General features: G+C 63.3%; 3 protein-coding genes across 5 annotated transcripts; 2 read left to right on the forward strand and 1 right to left on the reverse strand.

Annotated features, from left to right (window-relative positions):
• Positions 1 to 18: 18 nt before the first annotated feature.
• On the forward strand, positions 19 to 5,335 carry LOC111160251 (coiled-coil domain containing 137). The gene is made up of 7 exons (XM_022523177.1): positions 19 to 303; positions 637 to 770; positions 2,027 to 2,249; positions 3,590 to 3,672; positions 3,772 to 3,851; positions 4,017 to 4,241; positions 4,541 to 5,335. The coding sequence occupies exons 1-7, from the start codon at positions 104 to 106 to the stop codon at positions 4,544 to 4,546; spliced, it is 951 nt and encodes a 316-aa protein (XP_022378885.1). The 5' UTR covers positions 19 to 103; the 3' UTR covers positions 4,547 to 5,335.
• On the reverse strand, positions 890 to 9,247 carry LOC111160253 (ADP ribosylation factor like GTPase 16). Of its 2 annotated transcripts, XM_022523179.1 has the most exons (6): positions 9,187 to 9,247; positions 8,989 to 9,047; positions 8,427 to 8,540; positions 7,775 to 7,890; positions 6,951 to 7,617; positions 890 to 1,634 (listed from the first exon to the last, which is right to left on the reverse strand). In XM_022523179.1, the coding sequence occupies exons 1-5, from the start codon at positions 9,245 to 9,247 to the stop codon at positions 7,446 to 7,448; spliced, it is 522 nt and encodes a 173-aa protein (XP_022378887.1). In that variant the 3' UTR covers positions 890 to 1,634; positions 6,951 to 7,445. The 2 variants fall into 2 exon arrangements, with proteins under 2 accessions (XP_022378887.1, XP_022378888.1); XM_022523180.1 differs by lacking the exon at positions 890 to 1,634 and having other exon boundaries at positions 6,781 to 7,617; positions 8,989 to 9,052; positions 9,192 to 9,247.
• A 236-nt stretch (positions 9,248 to 9,483) lies between these two features.
• Positions 9,484 to 23,294, forward strand: LOC111160349 (hepatocyte growth factor-regulated tyrosine kinase substrate). Of its 2 annotated transcripts, none has more exons than XM_022523400.1 (22): positions 9,484 to 9,583; positions 10,984 to 11,068; positions 11,398 to 11,473; positions 11,869 to 11,961; positions 13,569 to 13,692; positions 14,967 to 15,019; positions 15,533 to 15,601; positions 16,275 to 16,399; positions 17,192 to 17,270; positions 17,338 to 17,436; positions 17,563 to 17,664; positions 18,214 to 18,252; positions 18,328 to 18,471; positions 18,571 to 18,630; positions 19,133 to 19,346; positions 19,731 to 19,903; positions 19,975 to 20,115; positions 20,240 to 20,417; positions 22,058 to 22,191; positions 22,266 to 22,385; positions 22,571 to 22,660; positions 23,052 to 23,294. In XM_022523400.1, exons 1-22 carry the CDS (start codon positions 9,547 to 9,549, stop codon positions 23,160 to 23,162), a joined length of 2,346 nt encoding a protein of 781 aa, XP_022379108.1. In that variant the 5' UTR covers positions 9,484 to 9,546; the 3' UTR covers positions 23,163 to 23,294. The 2 variants fall into 2 exon arrangements, with proteins under 2 accessions (XP_022379108.1, XP_022379109.1); XM_022523401.1 differs by having other exon boundaries at positions 19,136 to 19,346.
• The last annotated feature ends 303 nt before the right edge of the window (positions 23,295 to 23,597 follow it).

The raw sequence follows: 23,597 nt of genomic DNA on the forward strand, positions 1-23,597 counted from the left end.
CCCCCCCGCCCCAGCGCGTGAGGAGCGGCCGCTCTGGCCAATCCCGGCTCGTCCGAGAGCAGCACCGCCCCAATGGTCGCAGAGCTGAGCGCAGGAAGCGGAAATGGCGGTCGTGGGGCGGGACTGCGCGGAAGGGCGGAAGTGGCTTACTCTGGGAGCACCCGGCGTGCGGATGGCGCGACTCGGGCGCCGCGGGGCTGCGCCGGTGGGGCCGGCGGTGCTTGGGGGTCCTGGGCGGCCGCGGGGGCGGCAGCAGCAGGTGCGGGGGACGCCGCGCTCAGCGCCGTGTCCCGGACCGCGCAGGTGGGTCTCCCGCCGTCCCTACCTGGCCCCCCGCTCCGTCTGGCCGTGGCGGCGTGGGAGGATCGCCGGGTGAGCGGAGGCGCGAGGGTCCCCGGCGTGGCACTGGCCCCCTTCCGGGGTGCGGTCCCTGCCCTCCTGCGGCTCCGGGAGCGCCCCTCACCCCACCGTCCTGCGAGAGCCCAGCTCGGGCGGTCTCCGGGGAGGATGCTCCCTCGCCTGGCCCCGGCAGCCAGGCCGGCCCCCCAGGTTCGCTTTCCAGGCCCAGCTGCGGTGTCTCGGGTTCTGCTTCGGCCGAGCCAGGGGCGCGTCTCACCCTCCTGTTCTCGCTCCCAGCAAAGAAAAGAAGCAGGTGAATTGCAAGCCCCAGAACCAGGATGAGCAGGAAATCCCCTTCCGGCTGCGAGAGATCATGAGGAGCCGCCAGGAGATGGGAAGTGGCGTCAGTAACAGAGAGAGGAGGAGACAAGGTAACCGCAGGCTCGTCCGGGAGGCGGCGCAGCTCCGGGCGCCCCAGTCCGCTGAGATGCCGAAGTGTTGAATGGCCTCTAGACAGCAGCGATCCACCCGCGCCCAGTGATCTGAAGGTGCGGGAGCTGTGGAGTGCTGACCAAGCCTGGTGTCACCGGGGCCACCGAGGGGTTGGCAGATGCAGTGTGGTTTCAGGGCCTCCTGTGAGCATTGTTGGTTCCCCTCCCAAGCCATGGAGCTCCATCAGAAAGGATGGTGGGTTCAGACTGACTTTGAGAAAAGATCCCTGTGTAACGGTTTGAGGGAGCGGACAGGGTAGGTCAGGTCTTGCAAGTGAGAAACGGCCGTTTCTTGGACGGGAGTGCAGAAACTGGGGGAGAGAAGTGGATGTTTTCTGGAGGTTAAGGAGGGACTTGATCAGACACCACCCCCCCACCTGCCCCGGAACAGCTCACCTTTCCAACCCCTCACCCAGAGGCCAGGTTGGGTGCCCACCTGTCAGCCTGTGCCAGAGATAACAGTTGGGTCATTTGGGGGAAGGGAGTCCGGCATGTTGGTGTTTCGTGTATATACATTTGTCTTCCCAAATACAAGTTTTATAATTTCTTTGTAATCCTCATGCTTTTCTTTGGGGGTTATATGACCGCCGAAGACATAGCGACAGAAAGAGGCAGAGAAAGTGAGAGGAGAGGGTGCACACTGGCCCCGGTTTGAACTGTGCATTACTGGGCTGGCTCTTGCTTTTGGATGTTTAAGACAAACTCACATACGTGGTGAAGCCAACGGGTGGAAGGTGTGAGGTACGGTATAGCCTCTCTCCCTGTCTCTGGATCCTCCTCTTCCGCCTTCGTGTTCTGCCGTGCCTGCCCGAGAGGAACATCCTGTTCATTTTCACATACTTACGATGAGAACGCTACACGTTCCTTCTGTGCCGTGCTTAATGTCCTGGGTTTGTGCCGTGAAATCTTCCCATGGACGTAGAGTAGTTAGTCAGCAGTCCTCCGTGGGTGATTAAATAACATTTAGATTCTTCTCTATTTTCTTTCTTGGCCGAGGCATGGTGGACATCTGTGATGTGCAGCGGTGGGCTGGGGGGTTCCCACCCACACGGGTGCCTGGGCTGGGCATTGTGAACGTTCAGCGGCTGTCATTGGGCTGCCCTGACTTGAGTCTGGTCTTCCTTCCCTATAGCCCTGGGCAGGGAACTGAGCCGCCAACCTGGCGCCACACCCCTGACCTCTCCCTTTGTCCTCAGCCCAGGTGGCCTTCAGGAAGACATTGGAGAAGGAAGCAAAGGGAGCGGAGCCAGACATCGCTGTCCCCAAATTCAAGCAGAAGAAGTGGGAGTCTGACGGCGCCTACATCCAGCGAATGGAGCAGGAGGCCCAGCATGTGCTCTTTCTCAGCAAAAACCAGGTGGCGCGACAGCCGGAGGCGCAGGCGGCTCCCAAGAAGGAGAAGTCAGAGCGGAAGAAAGCGTGAGTGGGGTGGGGTAGCAGCCCGTGACCGTTCTCTGCAGTGATAGTGTTTCCTTGCTGGGGGAGCTCCACCCCGTGATTCAGGGGGAGCATGGAAGTGAAAACTTGGTCCGTTGCTGAGTGTTTTTCTCTACATCAGAGCTTTTCAACCCTGGGGGTTCAGGGAGTCTCTGAGCCCACGGAACTCTGAAGGCCTAGCTTCGTCTTTCCCTTTCTCTGGGAAAGCATCAAGGGGACCCAAGAGCCAGGTGAGGTCAAGGGCCTGTTGTCCACCCTGGCTAGTTGCAACAGAAAGGGGGAAAAAGACAAGGCTGGTGGTCCCTCAGGAGGGCTTGCTGGCCCCTGGGGAAATCCCACGCAGCTCTGGGGTGCCCCCGCTTCTGACTGGCTGATGCCACCATCTCTCCGAGGACCTCGACTGGGATCGTTGCCCTGAAAGAAGTTTGAGGCCTTCAGCTGTGCCGCACACCCAAGTCCTGCGACCATTCAGCTCCGGGCCTCATCTGTAAAGGGGGGAAACTGGCATCTCCAGCCGGAGCCTAATGGGGTCCTTGCAGGGGTCCTGAGGGTGGCATCCGGCACCAGGAAGGAGCCCACCGCCAGCTGTAGCGCCCCTGCCCCCAGCCCTGGAGAAGTCTGGGAAGGAAGCCCTGTGCCACCTCACTGGGCCTGTGGGCAGGGGCGGGGAGGTGGTTTCAACAAACAAGGGCTTTTCGAGACATTTCTGCCGCAACTGCAGTGTTTGAGATGAGCGGATCCCAGTTTTCATCGGAAGTTTCAGCGGGAGCTGGTCAGCAGCCCCACGGTGCTGCCCGCCTCTGAGCGCTCTGTGCTTGTGGTCAGGCCAAGTGACAAAAAGCAAGTCACAGAAAAGTGGAAGCACGCACTACAGCCACAGCCGTCTCTCAAACACAGTGCTGCCCTGAGAGGCCCTTCAGAAGCAGCGGCCCAGTCGACGTGGGGCCAGTGACTGTCAGCGGCAGGGCCGTTCCGTGTGGCACAGGGTGTGGGACGACAGCTGGGCCTCTAGCCTCTATCCGAGATGCCAGGAGCACTCCTACCCACCCCCACGGCTGTTGTGACAACCCAGAGTGTCTCCAGACACTGTCGGAGGTGCTCGGGGGGCACCATTGCCCCCCGAGAACGCAGCCTTGGAACCCAATGGGCCCTGTGGTTCTGCATGCACGGTTGGGGGGGAGGCGGTCACCAGACTGGGGACTTGGTGGCAGCCTGCCAGCCTCTGCTGTGGGGCACCCTCCTGGGCAGGGGTAACCTCCGCCTTCTGAGTTCTGTGAGATGAGACTTGCGGAATCTGAAGGGCGTTGTGCTTTCTTCCCCAGGTTTCAGAAACGGAGGCTGGAGAGAATCCGGCGGCGAAGGGAAGAGAAGGCAGCAGAGAGGCTGGAGCAGGAGCTGCTCCGAGGTAGGTCTTCCAGGAGCCGTCCTGTGGGCCCTGAGCACCTGGGCCTCTGTGGGGACCGTGATGGCCAGAGACATCAGTTTCGCCCCTCTGCCCCTCCAGACACAGTGAAGTTTGGCGAGGTTGCTCTGCAGCCCCCAGAGCTGACCGCCCAGCCCATGACGAGCACAGGCCGGGACCAGGTAAGTGGGGGCAGCTGCCCTGGGGGTCCCCCAGGGCCGCCTGGTCCAGGGCCTACACACGGAGTCCCACATTCTCACCGGGCATCCAGCCGTTGGACCAACGTGGGCCCTTTGTTACCCTTCTCCTTCCCGAACTGAGCCTCAGGCTCCGTCTCTGTTCTTCAGCCTGGGAAGAAATCGCTGATGCTTAGGAGGCTTCTGAGCCCTGGCGGCGTGTCCCAGCCGCTGAGCATGTCGCTGGCCCGACAGCGGATTATCAGGGAGGAGAGAGAGCGGGCCGTGCAGGCCTACCGGGCACTGAAGCAGCAGCGGCGGCCGGGGCTCAGTCAGCATAGCCAGCCCGCTCCCCGCACCTCACTTCCGGGAAGAAGGCAGGACGAGTCTGTGATGGTGAGAGCAGGGCCTCCACACCCGGGCTCAGGGAGGCCGGGTGGATGGCCCGGAGCACACGCTGGCACTCCCACGCCCCCAGGTGCTGGCTCTCCAGTGCAGAAGAGGGTTTCGGGCCTTTGGCCTTTCATTTTTTCTCCCTAAGATGGCTTTTTTGTGAGTGACTCTCTGCCGTGCTGTCTCACACAGGACATTATCTGTCCCAAGTGCCCATAGAGTGGCCAGCACCCATTTGGGACGGACGCAGCCAGTCAGGCATACGTGGCGTCACTCATCGCAGCTTTGTTCTGAACGCACAGGTCTAGGCTCCGCTCCCCCAGGGCTGCTTTAAGGAGAGAGGACGATGCCGCAGTCCGTCATTCAGTGCCAGTCCATGGGAGACACTGCACACTCGATCGGCTGAATCCGTAATTAAAGCTCGGTGTGGTTCAACAGCATAGGACAGCTGGGAGCACAGGCCGGGCTGCAGGCCGGAGCGGGGGGGTGGGGAGGGCGGGGTCGGCGTCTAGGCCACGGAGAGGTAGATGTGCTCCTGCTGCCTTGTCCCTGCAGAGGCAGGTGGAGTCCACCCAGGCTCTCACTGGGTATGGAGACAGGACAGCCCCCACGCAAGGTGTGTTTGCCAGGGGGTTTGTGTTCTCCAGGTCTTTGGGGAAAGAAGAGCAGATCTGAAGCAGCTTGAGGGCAAGGACAGGACCCTGGCCTAGGACCTTCCCATGGCTAAAAGGGCTATGGGGGGAATTCCTGCCAACAGCAGGGCCTGGCAAGGTTTGAACCTTCCACCAGAACCTAAGGAGGGGATGCCCAGATGTTGTCAGCGTGCTCAGCTGCACGGCACTGAGGCCTCTCGGCAGTCGAACGCAAAGGGGGAGTCCTACTGCCCACGTCCTTGTGAGGACAGCACTGGTCCCCTTCTTCGGGCTTGAACAGCTCGGGAACAGCCCCGTCTCAGGCTTGGCCAGGGTGGCCCTACAGAATGTGGGGTAGTGTGCTTCTGTAGGATCCTTTGTTTTTCCCCGTTTGCATCGTTTATAACGTTTTGTAGTTGTTTTCTGGGTTTTTTCAAATTAAAACCTTCTGAGTTGGGGTGCCTGGGTGGCTCAGTGGGTTAAAACTTCTACCTTTGGCTCAGGTCATGGTCTCAGGATCCTGGGATCGAGCCCCGCATCAGGCTCTCTGCTCGGCGGGGATCCTTGCTTCTCTAACCCTCCCGTCTCTCTGCCTGCCTCTTTGCCTACTTGGGATCTCTGTCAAAATCTTAAAAACAAAAAACAAAAGCTTTCTGCGTTGAAGTGGTGTTTGTGAGCAGGGCTAGTGTCTCAGGGCTGTTTGCGTGCGGCATGGGCCTCGTCCCGACATCGGGTACCCAGGAGCACTGGCTCCACTGTGGCAGCAGGTCACGGGTGGCAGTGGGGCGGGCAGCGAGACCGCTCCCTCAGTGCCTGGCACCCTTCCCGTGCTAGGATCCCAGGACGTGGGCAGGGTGGCAAGGCCAGGAGTGAACATGGTCCCTGAGAGACACCCATGCTCCTGGACCCATCGCCAAGTGTGGCATGAAAGCAAGAAGGTGGAAATGGGTTGTGGCTGGAGGTTTGCCTTTCAAAACCAGGTTCAGCTCACCCACAGGGTGCAGTCACCTCGGGCCTGTCGGTGTCCCAAGAACTCACCAACTCTGCCCAGGCTGGCTTTATCATGGCCACCAGGCCCAAGTCAGAGATGGACCCCAGCTTGGGGTCACCCCTGGAGGTGGAGCCAGGTGCTTGTCTCCTGAGCATGTGCTGTGCTTAAGTTGTCTGAAGGGGGGTAGACGGCCAGTTAGGCTGGGTACCAAACAAATCCACGAGGACTGCGTGGGGGAGGCCACTGCCATCGGCGGCTGTGTGGTGTGACTCGGAGGGCAGTGACAGGAGCGCGCAGCAGTAGCAGACCTTCCCCGAGAGGAGTGCTTCCACGCGGTGGCAGGGGGACTGGCAGCCCGGCGGTCTCTGCCAGAGCTCCTCTGAGGTATTGTCTGCAGCCCCCGCACACAACACCCCTGCCCCCAGCAACGCGGTCGACTAGAGACCGCCCTCGCCCTGGTGGGGCCCAGGCCACCACTCTGCTCTGCACGACGGGGCTCCTCCACAGCCCAGCTGGCCTCCACTGTCAGCTGGGACAGAGAAAGCCATTGGTAGAAAACGCACCACCACACCCAGGAGGAGAGGGTTTCTCAACCAACCGCAGCGGCCCAGCACCTCTCCCTGGAGCCCTGGCAGCAGGGGGCGCGACAGTGTTTCCAAAAAAAGTCTTTACAGATGTAAGTACGGATCTCAAGATCATCCTAGATTTAGACTGAACCCTAAATCCAGTGACCGGTGTCCCTCTAAGGAGAAAAGAGCACATGAAGACAGAGGCAGGGATTCCAGCTCTGCAAGTCCCAAGCCGAGTTATATGGAGAATGGCCGGCAGCTGCTGGAGGCCAGAGGAGAAGCGAGGAACGCATTCTCCTTCAGAGCCTCCAGAAGGAACCAACCTGCGATCAGTGTCTGACCTCCAGGACTGTGAGTGTAAATTTGGGTGGTTTTAAGCCACCAAGTTTGTGGCAATTTGTGACGGAGGCCCCACAACACGAATACATCCTTGTTTTCCTGAAGCCCCCTCGGTGGGAATTAGGACGAGCTTGCCAGGACCTCCTACGACCTATCAGAGCTGCCCCCCACCCTTGCCTACCTGCAGGACCACTGCGCCCTCCTCCGCGACGGCCGACCGTGCACTGAGCAGAGGAACCAGTGAAACACCGTTCTCATCCTGACCGCGCTCAGACCTTCCTGACGACTGCCTCGTACAGTGGGGCCGTGTTGTCAGCCTGTCACAGACTCAGCAGGTACAGCCTGTACCACATTAAGAGACCGTGTTTGTGGGGCTGTGCAGTCCAGACACCTCTGGGAAAGGGAATCCACCCCAGTAGCGTCAGCCCAGCACGGGCATAGGACACCCTGTCCGCCTTCCAGCCCTGGGGACGATCTCTTTCAGAGGCCAGCTGTCTAGAGTTTCTGGAACCGGGGTTCCTCCGTTTACACAGCACTGCAACTCGGGCCAGAAGTCCATCCCCTAGGCTTCTGTGGGGCCATCCTGTCCCTGTAAGAACAGATTGCGGGAGGCCAAGCAGAGCTGTTCTCAGCCTCCTCCCCAGGGCCAGCCAGTGGCGCTACTCCTGGCAGCGGGTCAGCCGTCGGCTCGGTGGGCGTCCTGGAGCCAGCGCAGCACTGCCGGCAAGCCAGTGCCCCTGCGGGCGCTGATCTCCACCGTGCTGACGTTCTGCCTGGCGGAAGCAATGATGTCTGGGAGCCTCATCAAGGACTTCATCTCCTCCACAGTCATGTAACAGGGCAGATCACTAGAGCAGAATAAGCGCCCTGTCCAGGTGAGCTACCCAGGCCCATCCCAACCCCCGCTGCATTAAACGCCCCCTCCATGAGCCACCCTCCTGGCCATGCTCCGAGGGACCTCCTCACGGGGGCACCCCAACGCTCTCCAGGACGACAGACCCGTACATCTTATTGAAGAGTATCAAGACCGATGCTTCTGCGAGTCCTTCTGCAGAAAGGAGACCCAGGAGCTGCACGCAGGACGCAGACAGCTGAGTGGGGTTAGCGGCATCCATCACGAACTAGGGAAGAAAAAATGCAGACCGGGGCCACCCCGTGAGGGAGACAGTCCTTCCCGAATCTCTTCCTTGAGCGTCATAATCTGGCTCAGAAAACCAAAATGACTTTAAACAAAGGGCTCTGGGGTCAGTGGAGGTAAAGAGAAACGAGCTGCCCGAGAGTGACCCGTGGCCACTTGTTTCCGCCCGTACGGGACTCTCTCTACTTATGTGGCATCGGTTCTCCCAGGCAGGGCCCAGGGATCTGGGGCACAGGCCTTGCTAGGGTGGGACGGGGCATGTAGAGATCAAGCACACAAAACACAGGCAGGGGAGCGGTGCAGAGAGCAAGCTCGTTCCCAGCAGAGAAGGAACCCTGCTGCCGGCAAGCCCCACGTGGGCTGACAGGTCACCTCTGGGACAGGGCGCTAGGGGTCCAGCTGGATTTCCAAAAGGAAGCCGGCGACCAGCACAACTGCCGGGAACCCAAACTCCAGCGGGTGGGGAGTGCGGTCCAGCACCGGCCCGTGGCTGAACAAGTTCTGGGGGTCGTGACCTACCAGGAGACAACGGCAACTTCCGTAGTAGCTGGGCCAGATGGGTCCCATGCAGCCCCCCAGCTCCCGAACGGTGATCCTTCTCGGCACCACGATGTCCGTCAGGTCGGTGCCCACCTGTGGAAAAACCCCGGAGCACGACGGACACAAGCGCTTCCCCACTGGGAACTCCTGGGGAGGAGCGCGCGCCGCCCTCCACGCGGATCCGAACCCCACGGTGCCCGTTCTCGAGAGCCGAGACCCTGGAGCACAGCCCCCAGCCAGCAAGGCCGAAGCGGCTTCCAGAGGTCCAGGCCCGAAGCCCCAGAGCGGGCTGCGGCCACAGCTCCGACCCCCATCCGTGCGGGTCGCCTCTGGGGCGCGCAGGGAAAGCAGTGCGACCAGGGGCGCGGGGCGGGCGCTCGGGGCCCCGCCATGCGCCCACCCACGTACGCCGCAGCCCTGCCCCGGGAGGCAGGACGCCCCACTCCGCGACAGCCGCGTTAGCGCGCGGACCGCCGGGCTCCAGCTTCCCCTGAAACCCGCCCGACGCGCTTTGCCGCGCGTACCCCGCGCGGAGGCCTACCGTGGGCCGCGTCGGCGGCGGGTCGCCCAGGTCGCCCTTTCCATCCCCGGAGCTCAGCTGTGCGGACAGTCAAGGATCCCGAGCTGGGAGGGGAAGGCGGGCGGCGGCCGCCCCCCGGGCCCCGTCCCCGCGCCCCCGGGAGCACCCGACGCCCGCACCAGCCGCCCGGCCCCGCGCCCGCCGGCCCCGGAAGGATAGTCAGCAGCCTTTTCACCAACAGCGTCTTCCCGACGCCCGAGGGCCCCAGCAGCAGACACATCACGGCCGCCGACCCCAGCCGGCCGCCGTAGCTCGGCACAAGTCCCGCCCTCCACCCCGCTCTCATTGGCTAGCCTCACGTCCGAGCTGTTCATTGGTTCTCGGCGCTCAATCGGCGCACTGCGTCTGGGGCCAGTAGAAAAGCCCGCCTCCTCGCGGCTCCCGGCTCGCGGCTCGCGGCGGCCCGCCCTGGTGACGCGCGTGTGCGCGCGCCCGAGGGAAAAGGCGGAAGCGGAAGTCGGGGGCGCGCCGGTTCGCAGCGGAGAGCGCAGCGGCGTCGGGTCGGGGTCCAGGGTCGCCATGGGGCGCGGCAGCGGCACCTTCGAGCGTCTCCTAGGTAACGCGGCCTCCGCTCCTCGAGGCTGGAGAGCATCCCGGGAGCGGAGCCCGGGGACAGCCGCCGAGCGACCCGGGCCCCCGGGGTGTGGGTGGGCGCGCCGGCGGTGCGGGGACCCGGCCATCCAGGGCGCTGGGCGCGGGCTGCGACCCGAGTGTGTGAGGATCCGCGGAGGAGGCTGGGCCCTCGTTCGCGGCGACTGTGCTCGGGGCTCCGCTCCTGGGCAGGGGCGGTCAGGGCCCCGGGGAAATGATCGGTCCCGGGGCCCTCGGGCATCTGACTGAACGGGCCACGAGTCCTGAGTCATGGAAACGGGCGACCGAGTCCGATAGACCCCCTCCCCCCAGATCCTAGGTTGCAGGGGAACCGAGGGTGCCCCAAACATCGGGCTCCGAAGGGTGGAGCCGGTAGTGTCCTCCCGGGACCCGCCGCGCTCTTAGAGCGCTGCTTCCCTGGGAGGCAGGCCAGCCCTGTCTGTCCCCGCCGGGCTCCCGGGAGGCCTCTGTCAGGGGTGGACAGCCGATCCTCTCTGAGCATCTTGAAGGTCATCAGTTTTAGCCAAAGGAAATAGATGTTTGGGGGCACGTGAAACTGGGTGGGCTCTGTTGGGGTGGGTGTCCTGGGTGCTCGGCAGTGGGCCAGAGCCTGCGTTTTTCCTTGGACGTGGCCTTGGAGGAGACCTCAGATGAGGCACCTTTCTTGTTCTGAGAACATGCAGGCTGAGGGGTGGTTCTCCTCCAAAGCTCAGTCCAGAAGTCACTATCGGATCAGAGCTGCGTGTGCACGCACCTTATTAGCCACCCCCCGCCCCGCCCCCCGTGTCCAGGGAGGAGAGCAGCAGGGCAGGGGGAGCAGAGCATGTGCGCGCGTGAGGCAGCTGTGATGGGCAGAGCGTACAGGTGTTAGCAGAAAAATACTTCCCAGAGGCCAGTCCTGGCTCCATCCTGGCCCCAGCTCCGATCTCATCGGGCAGGTTCAACGTGGGGAAGCGGGGGACTGGGGCTTGAGGCGGCGGAGTGTCGTGTGAAGGCCTGGCTCAGACTGGCAAACGGGGTGACTTCAGGCAGTGACCTCCGTTCTTGGCTTCCTTGTGTTTGTGGGTAAAGACAGCGGAGATAGGACGGTGCTCAGGAGGCGGTGTGGGAACTCTGGGATCACGGAAGTGTTTGCATCAGGTGCGCAGCAGGTGTGCTGGTAGCGTTTCCTAAGCTGTTTGCCTTGTTCCTTGGAAGGAGAGCACTCATGATTATCGGGCGTCAAGAGGATTTTCATGTGGTTTTCCATTCCGTCTAAATGTTTTAATTGGGAAGCAGGTGGTTCTTTCTCTCTGTTGCTGAGCGGTGGGGCCGGCCAGGGAATCACAGAGGATAAGCCCCGGTGACGGTGTGATTTTGCCGTAGACAAAGCCACCAGCCAGCTTCTGCTGGAGACCGACTGGGAGTCCATCCTCCAGATCTGTGACCTCATCCGCCAGGGGGACACACAGTAAGTGAGGAGGGTCTGTTCCTGCTCAGAAGCAGGAGGGGCGGCAGCATGGTGCTCCCGGCTCCCTTGGTACGCGCTGATGCTCAGCGATCCCGCCGCGTCCTGCCGTGGTGGATGTCGAGGACGCCAGGCCTTAGGTGGAGAATCGCGCGGTCTCCACGCTGGGGTTTTGGGGATCTGGGGACAAGGGAAGGGTTTTCTCTGTACTGCCTGCAGGTGCTTGACATTTGCTTGGGGATTTTGAAGATCAAAGGATGGGAGGTTTTTTCAACTTAGCTTCTAAGTGGTTTTTCTTTTCTTTCTTCTCTTTTACCAACACTCTCTTTCAGAGCCAAATATGCCGTGAGTTCCATCAAAAAGAAAGTCAACGACAAGAATCCTCACGTGGCCTTGTACGCCCTGGAGGTAACTTGACCCCCGCATGCTGGCCCCCTCCAGAGTCGCCACCCCAGTCTCTAGAGGGCAGGAACCGCTTGACCCTGGGGCCTCACCCGTCTGCCTGGGGTGTGAGGGCAGGTCGGAGCGGCCCTAACGGAGGGCAGTGCCTTGCCCACCCCAGCTGAAGCTGGCAGACATAGGGCGCTAAGGTGGATTCTCATCTCTGCCCCGGGGGTACAAAACTGAGTCAGAAGGAGCACGTGTAGCGTCGCTTACCGCCTGACCTGGAGCTGCCACGGGGACTCTTCTGGTGGGCTCAGTCACCCGAGGGGCCTGTCTTCTCCTTGGGAGGTGGGCCTGTCCGAGGCAGCTGTCCCTGGCCCAAGCGGTGGCTCGAGCCTGCCCTCCCTCGGGTCCCCCAGGTCATGGAGTCTGTGGTGAAGAACTGTGGCCAGACGGTCCATGACGAGGTGGCCAACAAGCAGACGATGGAGGAGCTGAAGGAGCTGCTGAAGGTGGGCCCTGGCGGCGTGGGGGCGCCCGCTTACCCGAGGCCGCGCCCGTGCCTCTGGGGCTTGGCCAGCACCTGGGGCAGCGGCAGGGCCAGGCAGAACCTGGGACAGGAAGGCGAGCGTTGGTGGTCCCCGCACCAGGGGAACCCCAGCTTGATGACGTTGGGGCTTTACTGGAAGCGCACGTGGCCGCTGTGTCTGGGGACGCAGGGGAGACCCCGCTCTTCCTGGGGGGAATCAGGAGCGTCTTCCCAGGGGCAGGGCTCGGAGCCTCGCTGGGTGGTGGAGGAGGAGGGGAAGGAGCTGTGTGTGTGTGTGTGTGTGTGTGTGTGTGTGTGTACGCGCGGCTGTGAGCGCGGTGTGCGGGCAGAGGCCTGGGGGGAGCCCCAAATGGCACCTGGGGGAGTCCCACCCAGATTCCAAGCAGGGAGGTGTGCGTGTCTGACATGTCTATACTGGGAGGTTAGGGGATGCGGCACAGCAGAGACACTTTGGGAGTGGGTCTCACACCCTCCATTTGTAGGGGAGGGACGGGTCTCCAGAGCCGCAAGAGAGAATGCGCACAGGCCGCCGCTGCCCACCTGCAGGGATTGTGATGTGGGTGGTGACAGTGGCGGGTTGTGTGATGCAGAGGGGGCAGTATGGGGTGCACGTGTCCCACAGGGGTGAGGTGATGGGCAGTGGCCAAAGAGCATACCCTGGACACTGTCTCTACTACCGTTGGTGGGCAGGGCCTCTTGCTTCCTGGCCCGTATGGGTGCCCATGGCCTCACGTGGCCGAGAGCCCATCTGGGACCTGAGCTGGGCCCCAACTAGTGACCCAGCCAGTCCTTGCTGTGGCTGAAAGAGCAGAAGGGTTGGTCTGAGCCCGTTAGTGCCCCCGTGGAGAAAGGGAGGGTCCCGGTAGGAAAGGGACCTACTGACAGGTGCAGATTACAAGGAATCACTAGAAACCTAGTGGGTGAATGTGGTTGGCATCCCCAGGAGCGGCTTTCTGCTGCTGTGTTCCTGAGCGTACCCTGGAGAGCTCTAGGAACGTGACCGATGGTGTGCACAGCTGGCGGAAGTGGTGGCTCTGCGCGTGGGGCAGCTCCTGGGGTGCCCGTCCCCCACCCCCCAGGCTGGCCGCGAGCAGAGGAGAGGCGGCCGGCTTCACATCTGCTTCCTCAGTGCGGGGCTGGTGGGCACTGCCTGGTGGAGCCTGGCATTTCCGGGAGCCACACTGGTTTTCAGACTCGGGCCCCTAACAGCCAAGCTCCTAGGGGCAGGACAGGAAGAAACAGGTGGTTATAGGGTAGTGGGCCTGGGGAGCCAGGCTTCGGGGACTCCCCAGCTTTACCCAGGGCATTAAGGAAGAGTCAGGCCCTGAGTGGGCACAGTGCTGTGATGAGTTTGTCCTTGGGGACGGGGCTTCATGGCGGAGGGCTGGGCCTAGGGAGTGGGTCCATACCTGGCCCCAGTGTCCCATGCAGGGCATGGCACCGTCCCCGCCTCTGCCTCCCTGCACACTCAGAGTGGCGCAGTCTTCCTGCCACTTCTCACACAGGCGTCGCTGGGGCTCATGTCTCCTGCCACCATTCGCACTGTCCTTCTTCTTCTTTTCTGCGCAGAGGCAGGTGGAAGTAAACGTCCGAAACAAGATTCTGTGTCTGATCCAGGCCTGGGCGCACGCCTTCCGGAACGAGCCCAAGTACAAGGTGGTCCAGGACACGTACCAGATCATGAAGGTGGAAGGTGTGTGGGGCGAGGTCTGTCGGGTCCCAGGCTCGGCACGCCACCTCTGATGAGCGGAGGGGCTGCTCTGCCCCAGGCAGAGCCAAGGAAGGCTGTGTGTGCCCCGTCCAGGGCAGAGGGACAGCACCACAGTGTGTGACCGGTGGCGGTGGGCTCTGGGCTCTGGAGCCCCTACGTTTCCTGATCTCACGCCCGGTTGGGGCAGGGCAGGGGCATGTGGTGGACCACAGCCAAGTGAGTAGATTGAGCCAAGGAGCTACTTCCTGAGCGTTGGGTCCTAGGAAGGAAGCGGAGCCGGGGGCCCTGGTCTTTGGAGGCTGACTTAGCACGAGGGGTGGGAGAAGTCCTGGAGAGCAGGCCCCTGGCGTGCCAGACCTGAACGTGTAAACAAGCCAGCATCCCGTGGAGTACTCGCTTCCCAGGCCCCGGGGCCCTCGCAGCCAGGGGACAAGGTGCAGGAGGGGTCAGCCCACACGAGTGGCTCAGGCAGGAGCCGGGGTGCCCTGAGAAGGGCGGGAAGTCCTGGGAGGGCTGCTGCGGGGCTGTGACAGCGGGGGACCTTCTCAGGGCCTCGTCTGCGCTCCTCCCAGCTGCTGCAGCGGCCATGCAGGTCTGCTGGGGCTTGGCAAGGAGGGCCGTGGATAGTGCTCACACTGGGCAGTGAGTTGGGACTAGGGCGGCCCCCACCTATGCGGAGGCCTTGAAGTAAGGCATGGAGCAGGGGTAGCGTTTGGTGGCTACGAGCGAGTAGGATTCTGTGGAGACTGTGATGAGGGTCCTGTCTGCGTCTGTGAGCTGGTCTCAGGCCCTGAATCCCGGGCACGGGGTGGTGGGGGAATGCTTGCGTTCACTTTTCTGGAGAGACAGCCCAAAACTTTATGGCATCCTTGAGGGGTCTGTGGCTCCAGAAAAAGCTTGGGCGTCTATTTTAAGAGACCTGAGAGGTACAGGGAGCTGGAGTGTGGGGCCGGGAGATGGACAGGAGGTTCAGGGAGGATCTGTGAGGCCTCGATGTGCTGTGAGTAAGGCCAGGCCCCAAGCCCTGGGACGGGGTGGCCTCACACAGCCAGGCGCCCTCGCCTGGGGCTGGGTCACTGCACTTGCTGCCCAGGGGCTCTGGGCCTCCTCTTGTAGGTCTGCTTGGGGAGGTGGGTGCCCGGAGCTAGGACATGGCTCCTGAAGGTCTTGGGGCAGACCGGGCAAGGCCAACTGAGGCTGTCAGGGCCTCACATGCCAGGGTGGCACTGGCGGTGACCACGGTCTCCTTTCTCCAGGACACGTCTTCCCAGAGTTCAAGGAGAGTGATGCTATGTTTGCTGCAGAGAGAGTGAGTTCCGGGGTGCTGGGTATCTAGGAATTGGCTGTCTCTCTCTCTCTCTCTTTTTTTATCTAAGTAATCCCTGCACCCAATGTGGGCTCAAACTCGTGACTCTGAGCTCGAGAGCCCCGCGCTCTTCCAACTAAGCCAGCCGGGCGTCCCAGGAGTCCGGCTGCTTTGAGGAAGCAGAAGTGAGGTCCCGGGGTCCCGGCTTGTTGGGGGGGGGGAACGTCAGTGGGTGAGCTGCCGTTTTGTCTCAGAAACAACACGCGTGGGCCGGGCAGCCGCGCCTCCGGGGGCTCCGTTTGGATCGCAGCTCGGCGGGCGGGCTCTTGTGGGTCGTGCGGATACTGCCCCCCAGCCGCGGGGAGTCCGCGCTCACGCCTGTACAGAGGAGCACCCTCTGGGGTGGGTTCCGGCCTCGCAGACTGGGCCCTCAGCCCCTGAGCCCACGGTGGGGTCTTGGCCAGGACGGGGGCCCGTGCGATCCTGAGTCCGTCTGTCCCCCCCCGCCCCCGCCAGGCCCCTGACTGGGTGGACGCCGAGGAGTGCCACCGCTGTAGAGTACAGTTCGGGGTGGTGACCCGCAAGGTGAGTGTGCCCGCCCCGGGCTGACCCCACGGCCCTCGCTGTCCCCGCGGGGCCACTGGAGCTACTTGGGGTCCTTTTCCTCTTGGCTGTGACCCTGTGGGGCGTGGAGCAGATCCAGCCCCTAGCTCTGTGGTGAGCAGGGCCACCAGGGGCCCCGAGTCCGATGGTCTGTGCTGCCCAACGAAGCTTGGACACGGCTGTGTCCCCCAGGGGACAGGAGTGCCGCAGGCTTGGGGCTGCGGGAGGCTCGGGCGTGTGTTTCTTGGGCCCGTGGCCCCTTCCGGCCTCCTGCGGCTCACCACCTGTGTGCTCTGGGCCTCGAGCCGCCGTTCTTCTCCCTTTTGAGGCACCGACCGTGATGGTGAAGGCTGAGGCAGGGGCATCTGAGCAGACTCCCTGGGCCACCGTCAGCAAAGCCTCTTCTCTCCCGGCCTAACTTGTGCATGATTCTTACGAACTTTTCTTTTTAACTTGACTTCTTTTCCCCCAAACGGTGGCTGCAGTTGAGAGCCTGGAAACGTGCCATTTCTCTAGGGTCTGGGTGGTCTCTGTCCTCTGCCCACCCTGGCAGGCCCGGCCTGACACCCCGTGTGGCGGGCAGCAGTGGCTGGGGTGGGTGCCAGGGGTCAGCGGCCCAGCCCCAGGCCGCACCCTGACCTGCCCTATGTCACAGCACCACTGCCGGGCGTGCGGCCAGATCTTCTGCGGCAAGTGCTCGTCTAAGTACTCCACCATCCCTAAGTTCGGCATCGAGAAGGAGGTGCGCGTGTGCGAGCCCTGCTACGAGCAGCTGAACAAGTGAGTCCTTGCCGGGCGCCCGGGGGCCGGGCTGCTTGTCCTGACTTGGGTTTGTCTGTCAGTTGGTCTGCTTTGTGGCTTAGTAGCTTGGACGTCAAACAGGGACAAGATACGGGCACGGGAAGCCGACCCCACGGGGCATGGGCTCCTCCCAGGTTCCTCGGTTGACGGCGCGGTCTCCTTTCCCCATCTGCTCGGGTGTTCCCACGTGTCGTGTCCATTCGGAAGCTCTGAGAGTGACCGGTCCCAGTCAGGTCCTGTGCCAGTTTTGTCCCCGTCAGGCCCACCCGGGCCCCCAGCCCATGCAGGTGGCCGTCGCGGCGGCTCCGCTTCTGTGACGCAGGTCTGCTCGCAGCCTCTTTGTGCTGACATGTGCGTCTCTCAAGGGCCTGGGCTGGTGTGGTGCCCCCTTGGTTTGGGTCTGGGGTCTCGTGGTTGGAGTCAGGTTGTGCACTCCCTGTGTGATCCCAGAATGAGGCTGTTGCTCTCCATGCAGCCGTCCTGGGGGCACGTGCTGTCCGTCTCCCAGCATCAGCGATGGGATCTCCTTCCTTGGTTAGCTGGTGCCTGCAGGCAGGCTGTTCTCTTGGAAAGTTCTTTTCCTGTGTGTGAACCTCATTTCCAGGAAAGGGGCCTGGGGCTTAGGCCGGGGTCCCGTGTCCCAGAGGCGACACAGTTGGTTTGACACAGCAGTTTTTCTCCAGAGCATTGCCCGTGGCCCTGCTGTCGTTCTGTGGGCTTGCTGGGGGCCGGGGAGTGGTGCTCAGCCACCCAGTGTCGTCTCTCCTCCAGGAAAGCGGAAGGAAAGGCCTCGTCCACGACGGAGCTGCCTCCGGAGTACCTGACCAGCCCCCTGTCCCAGCAGTCCCAGGTACTGGCCGCGGGTCCCTGGGGGTGCCTCACTCCTGGGCCCCGCTCACCAGCCTGTGTGTCCCCAGCTGCCCCCCAAGCGGGACGAGACGGCGCTGCAGGAGGAGGAGGAGCTGCAGCTGGCCCTGGCTCTGTCGCAGTCAGAGGCCGAGGAGAAGGAGAGGATGGTGAGCCGCAGCGGGGCTCTCCTGGTGCGGGGACGCCGGGGGAGGGGTGCCCCTGGGTGTTTGGGGAAGGCAGAGGAGAATGGGGTTGGCCCACATGCACCGGGACCCTTCCTGTCTCTCCCACAGAGACAGAAGTCGGCTTACGCCGCTGCCACGTACCCTAAGGCAGAGCCCGCGCCGGTGGCCTCGTCGGCGCCCCCTGCCAGCAGCCTGTACTCTTCGCCCGTGGTGAGCGCCGCACGCTGGGCCGCGCTTCCGTGCGAGACGGTGGGACGGCCGCCCCAGAGAGGATGGTCTGATCAAGCCAGGGAGGGTCGAGGTCCAGCCTGGCCCTCACCAGCCCTGCGCGCCTGGTCGGGGGTTCCCTGTGGGGGAGGAGGACACTGGGAAGACTGAGGACCTCCCCAGAGTGAGAGGAGGCGGCAAACCCTGGGGTCGAAGGTGGCCTTTTTCTGGCCTCGCCACCCTCTTTGAATAGGGGGTGGGTGGCAGGTGGGATAGAAGGTTCAGGAAGTCTGGGCAAGCTCTGTGGGGCTCTGGGTGGGGCCAGGTGAGAGGGCGCACAAACAGCGCTGTCGCTGCTGGGAAGGCTGGGGAGGTTACTGCCCCCGCCTTGTGCAGTCACAGAGCCCCTGGGGGCCCCTTGGACTGACCAGCCGGTGCCTGGGGTCTGCTGTCACCGTGGTGGCATCCCAGCCTCCCACGTGACAGCCTGGGAGGAGCTGGGAATGTGTTGGAGCCCGTGGGTCATGGCTGCTCTGGCCTGTCTCCCCCCAGACCTCGTCGGCGCCGCTGGCTGAGGACATCGACCCTGAGGTGAGGGCGCCCCCACATGCAGTGCCCTCCCCTGCTGCCCCCGGCCCTTGGGGGTGACACTCTTTGTGTGCACAGCTCGCCCGGTACCTCAACCGGAACTACTGGGAGAAGAAGCAGGAGGAGGCCCGCAAGAGCCCGACCCCATCCGCGCCCGCGCCCCTGACGGAGCCGGCCGCCCCGCCTGCCGAGGGCCACACCGTCCCTGCCAGCGCGCTGGAGGTGGGAGGCGCTCAGCGCTCCGGGCCCACAGTCCTGGGCTGGGTGGGGGGTGCCCTGCGACAGGCCAACGGACCCCTCACCCCCTCTGCCTTCTTCCAGACTCCCCTCCCGGAGACAGATGCTCAACCCGTAGCTCCGTCCAGCGGCCCCTTTGGCGAGGTAAGCTGTGGCTCCCTCACAGGCTGCCCATGGGCACCCTCTCCTGACAGGGCTGAGTCTTGCCCACAGTGATCTCTCAGGGGCAAGCCATTCCAACCCAGAGCTCTCGATGGAACCCAGAACGTGGCCACTTACTGCCTGGAAGGGATCAGAATATTCTAGGGCAGCCCGGAACTACCCAGCTGAGTCCTTGCTCTGTCCTGGAGCTTCTGGGCTTTGTTGGTCCCTGGATGAAGAGACCGGGTTCTCTTCGAGAGAGAGGCAGGACCCTCTCGGGGCAGGGGCAGAGGGGCTCCAAGCCAGGCCGCGGGAGCTCCAGCCAGCTCTGTCCCGGCCGGCGCCACGCCCCAGTGCACGAGCTGAGCCTCCTTGGGTCTCAGTGTTTGCGTTTGTCAAAGGGTGTGTGTGCTAACGGGGTCCTCTCGCAGCACCCCTGGGGGGATGGGGCCCCTGTACCTGGGGTTGGGAGGCAGCTCCGCGAGAGCCCGCCATGTGTCCCCAGCAGCAGTACCAGAACGGGGAGTCGGAGGAGAGCCACGCACAGTTCCTGAAGGCCCTGCAGAACGCCGTCACCACCTTCGTCAACCGCATGAAGAGCAACCACGTGCGGGGCCGCAGCATCACCAACGACTCGGCTGTGCTGTCCCTCTTCCAGTCCATCAACGGCATGCACCCCCAGCTGCTGGAGCTGCTCAACCAGCTGGACGAGCGCCGGCGTAGGTGTCACCACCTCCTGGGGGGCCCCCTCGGCGTGGTGTCACTGGAGCGCTCCGTACCGGCCGCTCGCAGTGGCCGTGGGGACGGGTCCTTGGGTGGGAACCCTCTGCAACAGCAGCTTCTTGAGAGCGGGTCTCTGGGCCGTGGGCAATGCGGGAGGTGATCCCAGCGGTGGGAGGTGGCCCGGCGAGCGTAGCACCGTCCACTCCAGGAAGAATCCCAGCCAGGCTCTGACCTTGGGACCCCAGAGGCCAGTGGTGCCCCGCGCATGGGCGCTTGGCCGGGCGAGGGTGAGGTGCTTGGCCTGGTGGCCACAGCCTGGTGCTGGGTTGTGGGCACTCCCCTCCCGCCCACACACTCGTGGCGCGGCCCTCTCCCCGCAGTCTACTACGAGGGGCTGCAGGACAAGCTGGCGCAGATCCGTGATGCCCGGGGGGCGCTGAGCGCCCTGCGGGACGAGCATCGGGAGAAGCTTCGCCGGGCAGCCGAGGAGGCCGAGCGCCAGCGCCAGATCCAGCTGGCCCAGAAGCTGGAGATCATGCGGCAGAAAAAGCAGGTGGGGTGTCCAGTCCCGCTGGGGAGGGGCAAGCTCAGGGACCGCGCTGACGGCTGCCCCGTGGCCCACAGGAGTACCTGGAGGTGCAGCGGCAGCTGGCCGTGCAGCGGCTGCGGGAGCAGGAGCAGGAGCGGCAGCTGCGCCTAGAGCAGCAGAAGCAGACCGTCCAGATGCGCGCCCAGATGCCCGCCTTCTCCCTGCCCTACGCCCAGGCACGCGGCACCCCCCCGCCCACTTCGCCCCCTCACGGCCCCCAGACACCTGCTGCCCTGCCCCTAGCTGGGGGCTCCTGCCGCTGCCCGGGGCCGCTCTGACCGCCTCTCTCTCTGTCCCCAGCTCCAGGCCATGCCCGCGGCCGGAGGTGTGCTGTACCAGCCCTCGGGTCCGACAAGCTTCCCGGGCACCTTCAGCCCCGCGGGCTCTGTGGAGGGCTCCCCCATGCACACAGTGTACATGAGCCAGCCGGCCGCCGCCGCCACCACCCCCTACCCCAGCATGCCCGGAGCCGCTGCAGGTAATGGGGCTGGGGCAGGTGCCCACCGGCCAAGATGCGTGCCAGACCGCTACCGTTTCCCCCTTTGTTCTTGATTTGCTCTGGTTTCAGTTTTCCAGAAAAGTTAAATGGTACAAAGGGTTTTCTAGATTTCCCAGACCTTAACGTTGTGTTACGTTGCTCTGTGTCTTCCTACGTGCACACGTGTATAGGCACACGTGGACTTCTCTCCTGAACCTTTTTATTTTATTTTTATTTTTATTTTTTTTTTAAATCAGGACTTTTTTTTTTTTTTTTGTAAGATTTTATTTGACAGAGAGCGAGAGAGATCACAAGTAGGCAGAGAGGCAGGCAGAGGAGGAGGAGGAAGCAGGCTCCCTGCGGAGCAGAGAGCCCGATGCGGGGCTCGATCCCAGGACCCTGAGATCATGACCTGAGCCGATGAGCCACCCAGGCGCCCCCTCCTGAACCTTTTTAGACTGGGTGGTGGACTCGACGCCCTTTGCTGCCAGCGCTGTCAGCGTGCATTTCCTAAACGCGGGACGCTCCGTTGTGGCCTGGGCACAGAGGCCAGGTCGAGAGCCGCGGAGGCGGTGTGCGAGCTCATCCAGGGTCGGGTTCTGCTCTCCCACACCGTCCGGGGAACGCCCCTTGTGCTGATAGGAAACCCCGTGGCTGTTGCCTTTAACGGTTTGGCTGCTTTTCATCTCTGATCTAGAATGTTCTTATTCTGTCTCTGTGTTCATGACACTGACTTCTCCAAGAGCACTGGTCTGCTGTCTTGCAGACCACCCTGCGGTGGGTTGTGTCTGGTCTCGTGGCCGGGGTTTGGCTGGCGTTCTGGGCTCTGGAGTGCTGAGCAGGAAGGTGCAGCTGGCGCTGGCTGTGAGGTGTGCGGGCAGCCTGTCCGGGCTCCTCCCCGCCGGGGCCCGGCCGTCCTGTGGCAATTAGCAGCTCAGTGGAGATGGGGCTTGCATCCTTGTTCCTCCGAAGTTGTCCCTGCTAGTTTTAGTGTCTCCGTCGTGTCCAAGGCTGTTGTAACGTTTGTCAGCCAGTGATCTCCTCATCTCGGTCCCCTCCTGCCGGTCGGTTGTCTTTCCGCCGTGAGGAGGCGCTTCTCTTTTGTCTTGGTCACTCCCATCCATGCGGATCCGTCTTACTCAAAGTTCACAGCCGGTCTCGTCGCTCAGACGGTGCCGGGTGCGGCTCCTGGGCTGTCTCCGCACGTTCCGTGTTCACGTTGCTGCTGCTCAGCCTGGAGGCAGCCCCGGCCCTGGCAAGGGGTGTGCTCAGCGCGCCAGGCCCGCTCGGCAGACCTGGGTTTACAGATGCGGCGTGGGGCTCCCCCCGCTCCTTGCTCCGTTCGTTCCTGGCCGCACAGAAAGTGCTTTCCGCAGGACCGGCCCGAGCCCCTGGGCAGAGGCCCACCTGACCAGGCTCACTAGGTCTGTCGTCTTCGTGGAGGAGTTCATTTCCCCACCCTTCCCAGGCCGCCGGTACGCCCCACCCGTACTGTTGGGTTCGTTTCTTCTGACTACGTTCAGCACCAGAGCTCCTTTCCTGCCCTTGCTGATTTTGTTTCCTTTTGTGACAATGTGAAACGTGAACTTGGCTCCAGAAGTCCCCTGCAGGGAACTGAGCTCACTCCTCTCCCTCCACAGATCCCGGCATGGTGGGCGCCTACATGTACCCAGCAGGGGCCACCAGTGCACAGGCAGCCCCCCAGGGCCCCACCGGGCCCACCGCCAGCCCAGCCTACTCGTCCTACCAGCCCACGCCGACACAGGGTTATCAGGTAGGCGGGCAGGGCTGCTCCCCTTCCCGGCGAGGGCCCGCGGCCCTTCTCCTATCACACTCTTCCCTCCACAGACTGTGGCCTCCCAGGCCCCCCAGAGCCTCCCAGCCATGTCCCAGCCTCCGCAATCTGGCGCCCTGGGCTACATGGGGAGTCAGTCAGTGTCTATCGGTTACCAGCCTTATGGCATGCAGGTGAGAGCCCGTGGGGGGCATCCGCATGGAAAAGGGGCTGGGGAGCACTGGGCAGGCCCTGCCCTCCTGCCCACCACTCCCTTCCCCGCCTTTAGGCTCCTAGCTGGTGGGTGTTTGATTTTCAAGTCAGAAACACCTTTACAGGCCTATAGGCTGCCTTCACGTGGGGTTCGCTTCCTTTTCAGAGTCTCATGAACACCCTCCCCAGCCAGGACGCGCCTCTGCCGCCCCCACAGCAGCCCTACATTGCGGGGCAGCAGCCCCTGTACCAGCAGGTGAGCCCCTCCCCAGGCTGCCCCCAGCCTGGCTTGCGGAAGAGGGCAGGGCCGTCCCAGGAGGAGATGGTGTGGACTGCTGCCCAGCAGAGTGAGGACAGAAACACAGCCCGCATGTGCACACACAGCAGCGCAGTGTCCATGCACGTACTCAACCCTGTGGACACTGGTCGGGAACCCCCGCGGTCTCTGCAAGAGCAGGACGACAAGGGGAACCCACGACAAGCTGGGAGGAGGCAGGCCTGGCATGACTGGGCTTTGCTGGGACCGAGCACCCGGGCTGAGATGAGGGTGGAACGTTTTAGAGAAAAGCTGCTCGACTGGGGGCCAGTGGGGGGGAAGGCCGGGGTCTGGGGAGGGAGGATGAATGGTTCCTGTGCCCTCCCCCCAGATGGCGCCTTCTGGGGGACCGCCCCAACAGCCACCCCCAGTGGCCCAGCCGCCACCCGCACAGGGCCCTGCAGCACAGGGCAGTGAAGCCCAGCTCATCTCGTTCGACTGACCGCAGCTGGGAGCGCGCCGTCCAGAACAACACTACGGTTCTCTGAACCAACGCCTCCGTCTCTAACTAGCCTCGTCCTCTTGCCTCGCTTTCCTCTTCCCGCTGTGCCCTGACCCTGCACCCCCCCCCCCTGTCCCCCCCCCCCCCCCCCCCCCCCCTGCCCCCCCCCCCCCCGCTGACTCCTCATGCCCCCGGGCCCCATGCTCCTCCCCACCTCCCCAAGTTGGTCTTGGGTTTCTTTCCCCAGGGCTGGGCCTCAGAGGGTGGGAGGGAAGGACCTTCTCCGAGGGAGCCTTCAGCCCAGTGCGTCAGGCAGGTCCCATGAGGGCCGGCCAGAGTGGGGTTCCTCTCCCTGTGCAGCCCGGACCTCCCATCTGCACACGGGACGCCACAGCCTGTGGTCCGACTAGCGTGTGTGCTCCCCAGAGCCCTCCG

The sequence above is a fragment of the Enhydra lutris genome, unplaced genomic scaffold (genome assembly GCF_002288905.1).
Source record: "Enhydra lutris kenyoni isolate GAN:26980312 unplaced genomic scaffold, ASM228890v2 scaffoldscaffold75, whole genome shotgun sequence".
Lineage (NCBI taxonomy): Eukaryota > Metazoa > Chordata > Mammalia > Carnivora > Mustelidae > Enhydra > Enhydra lutris.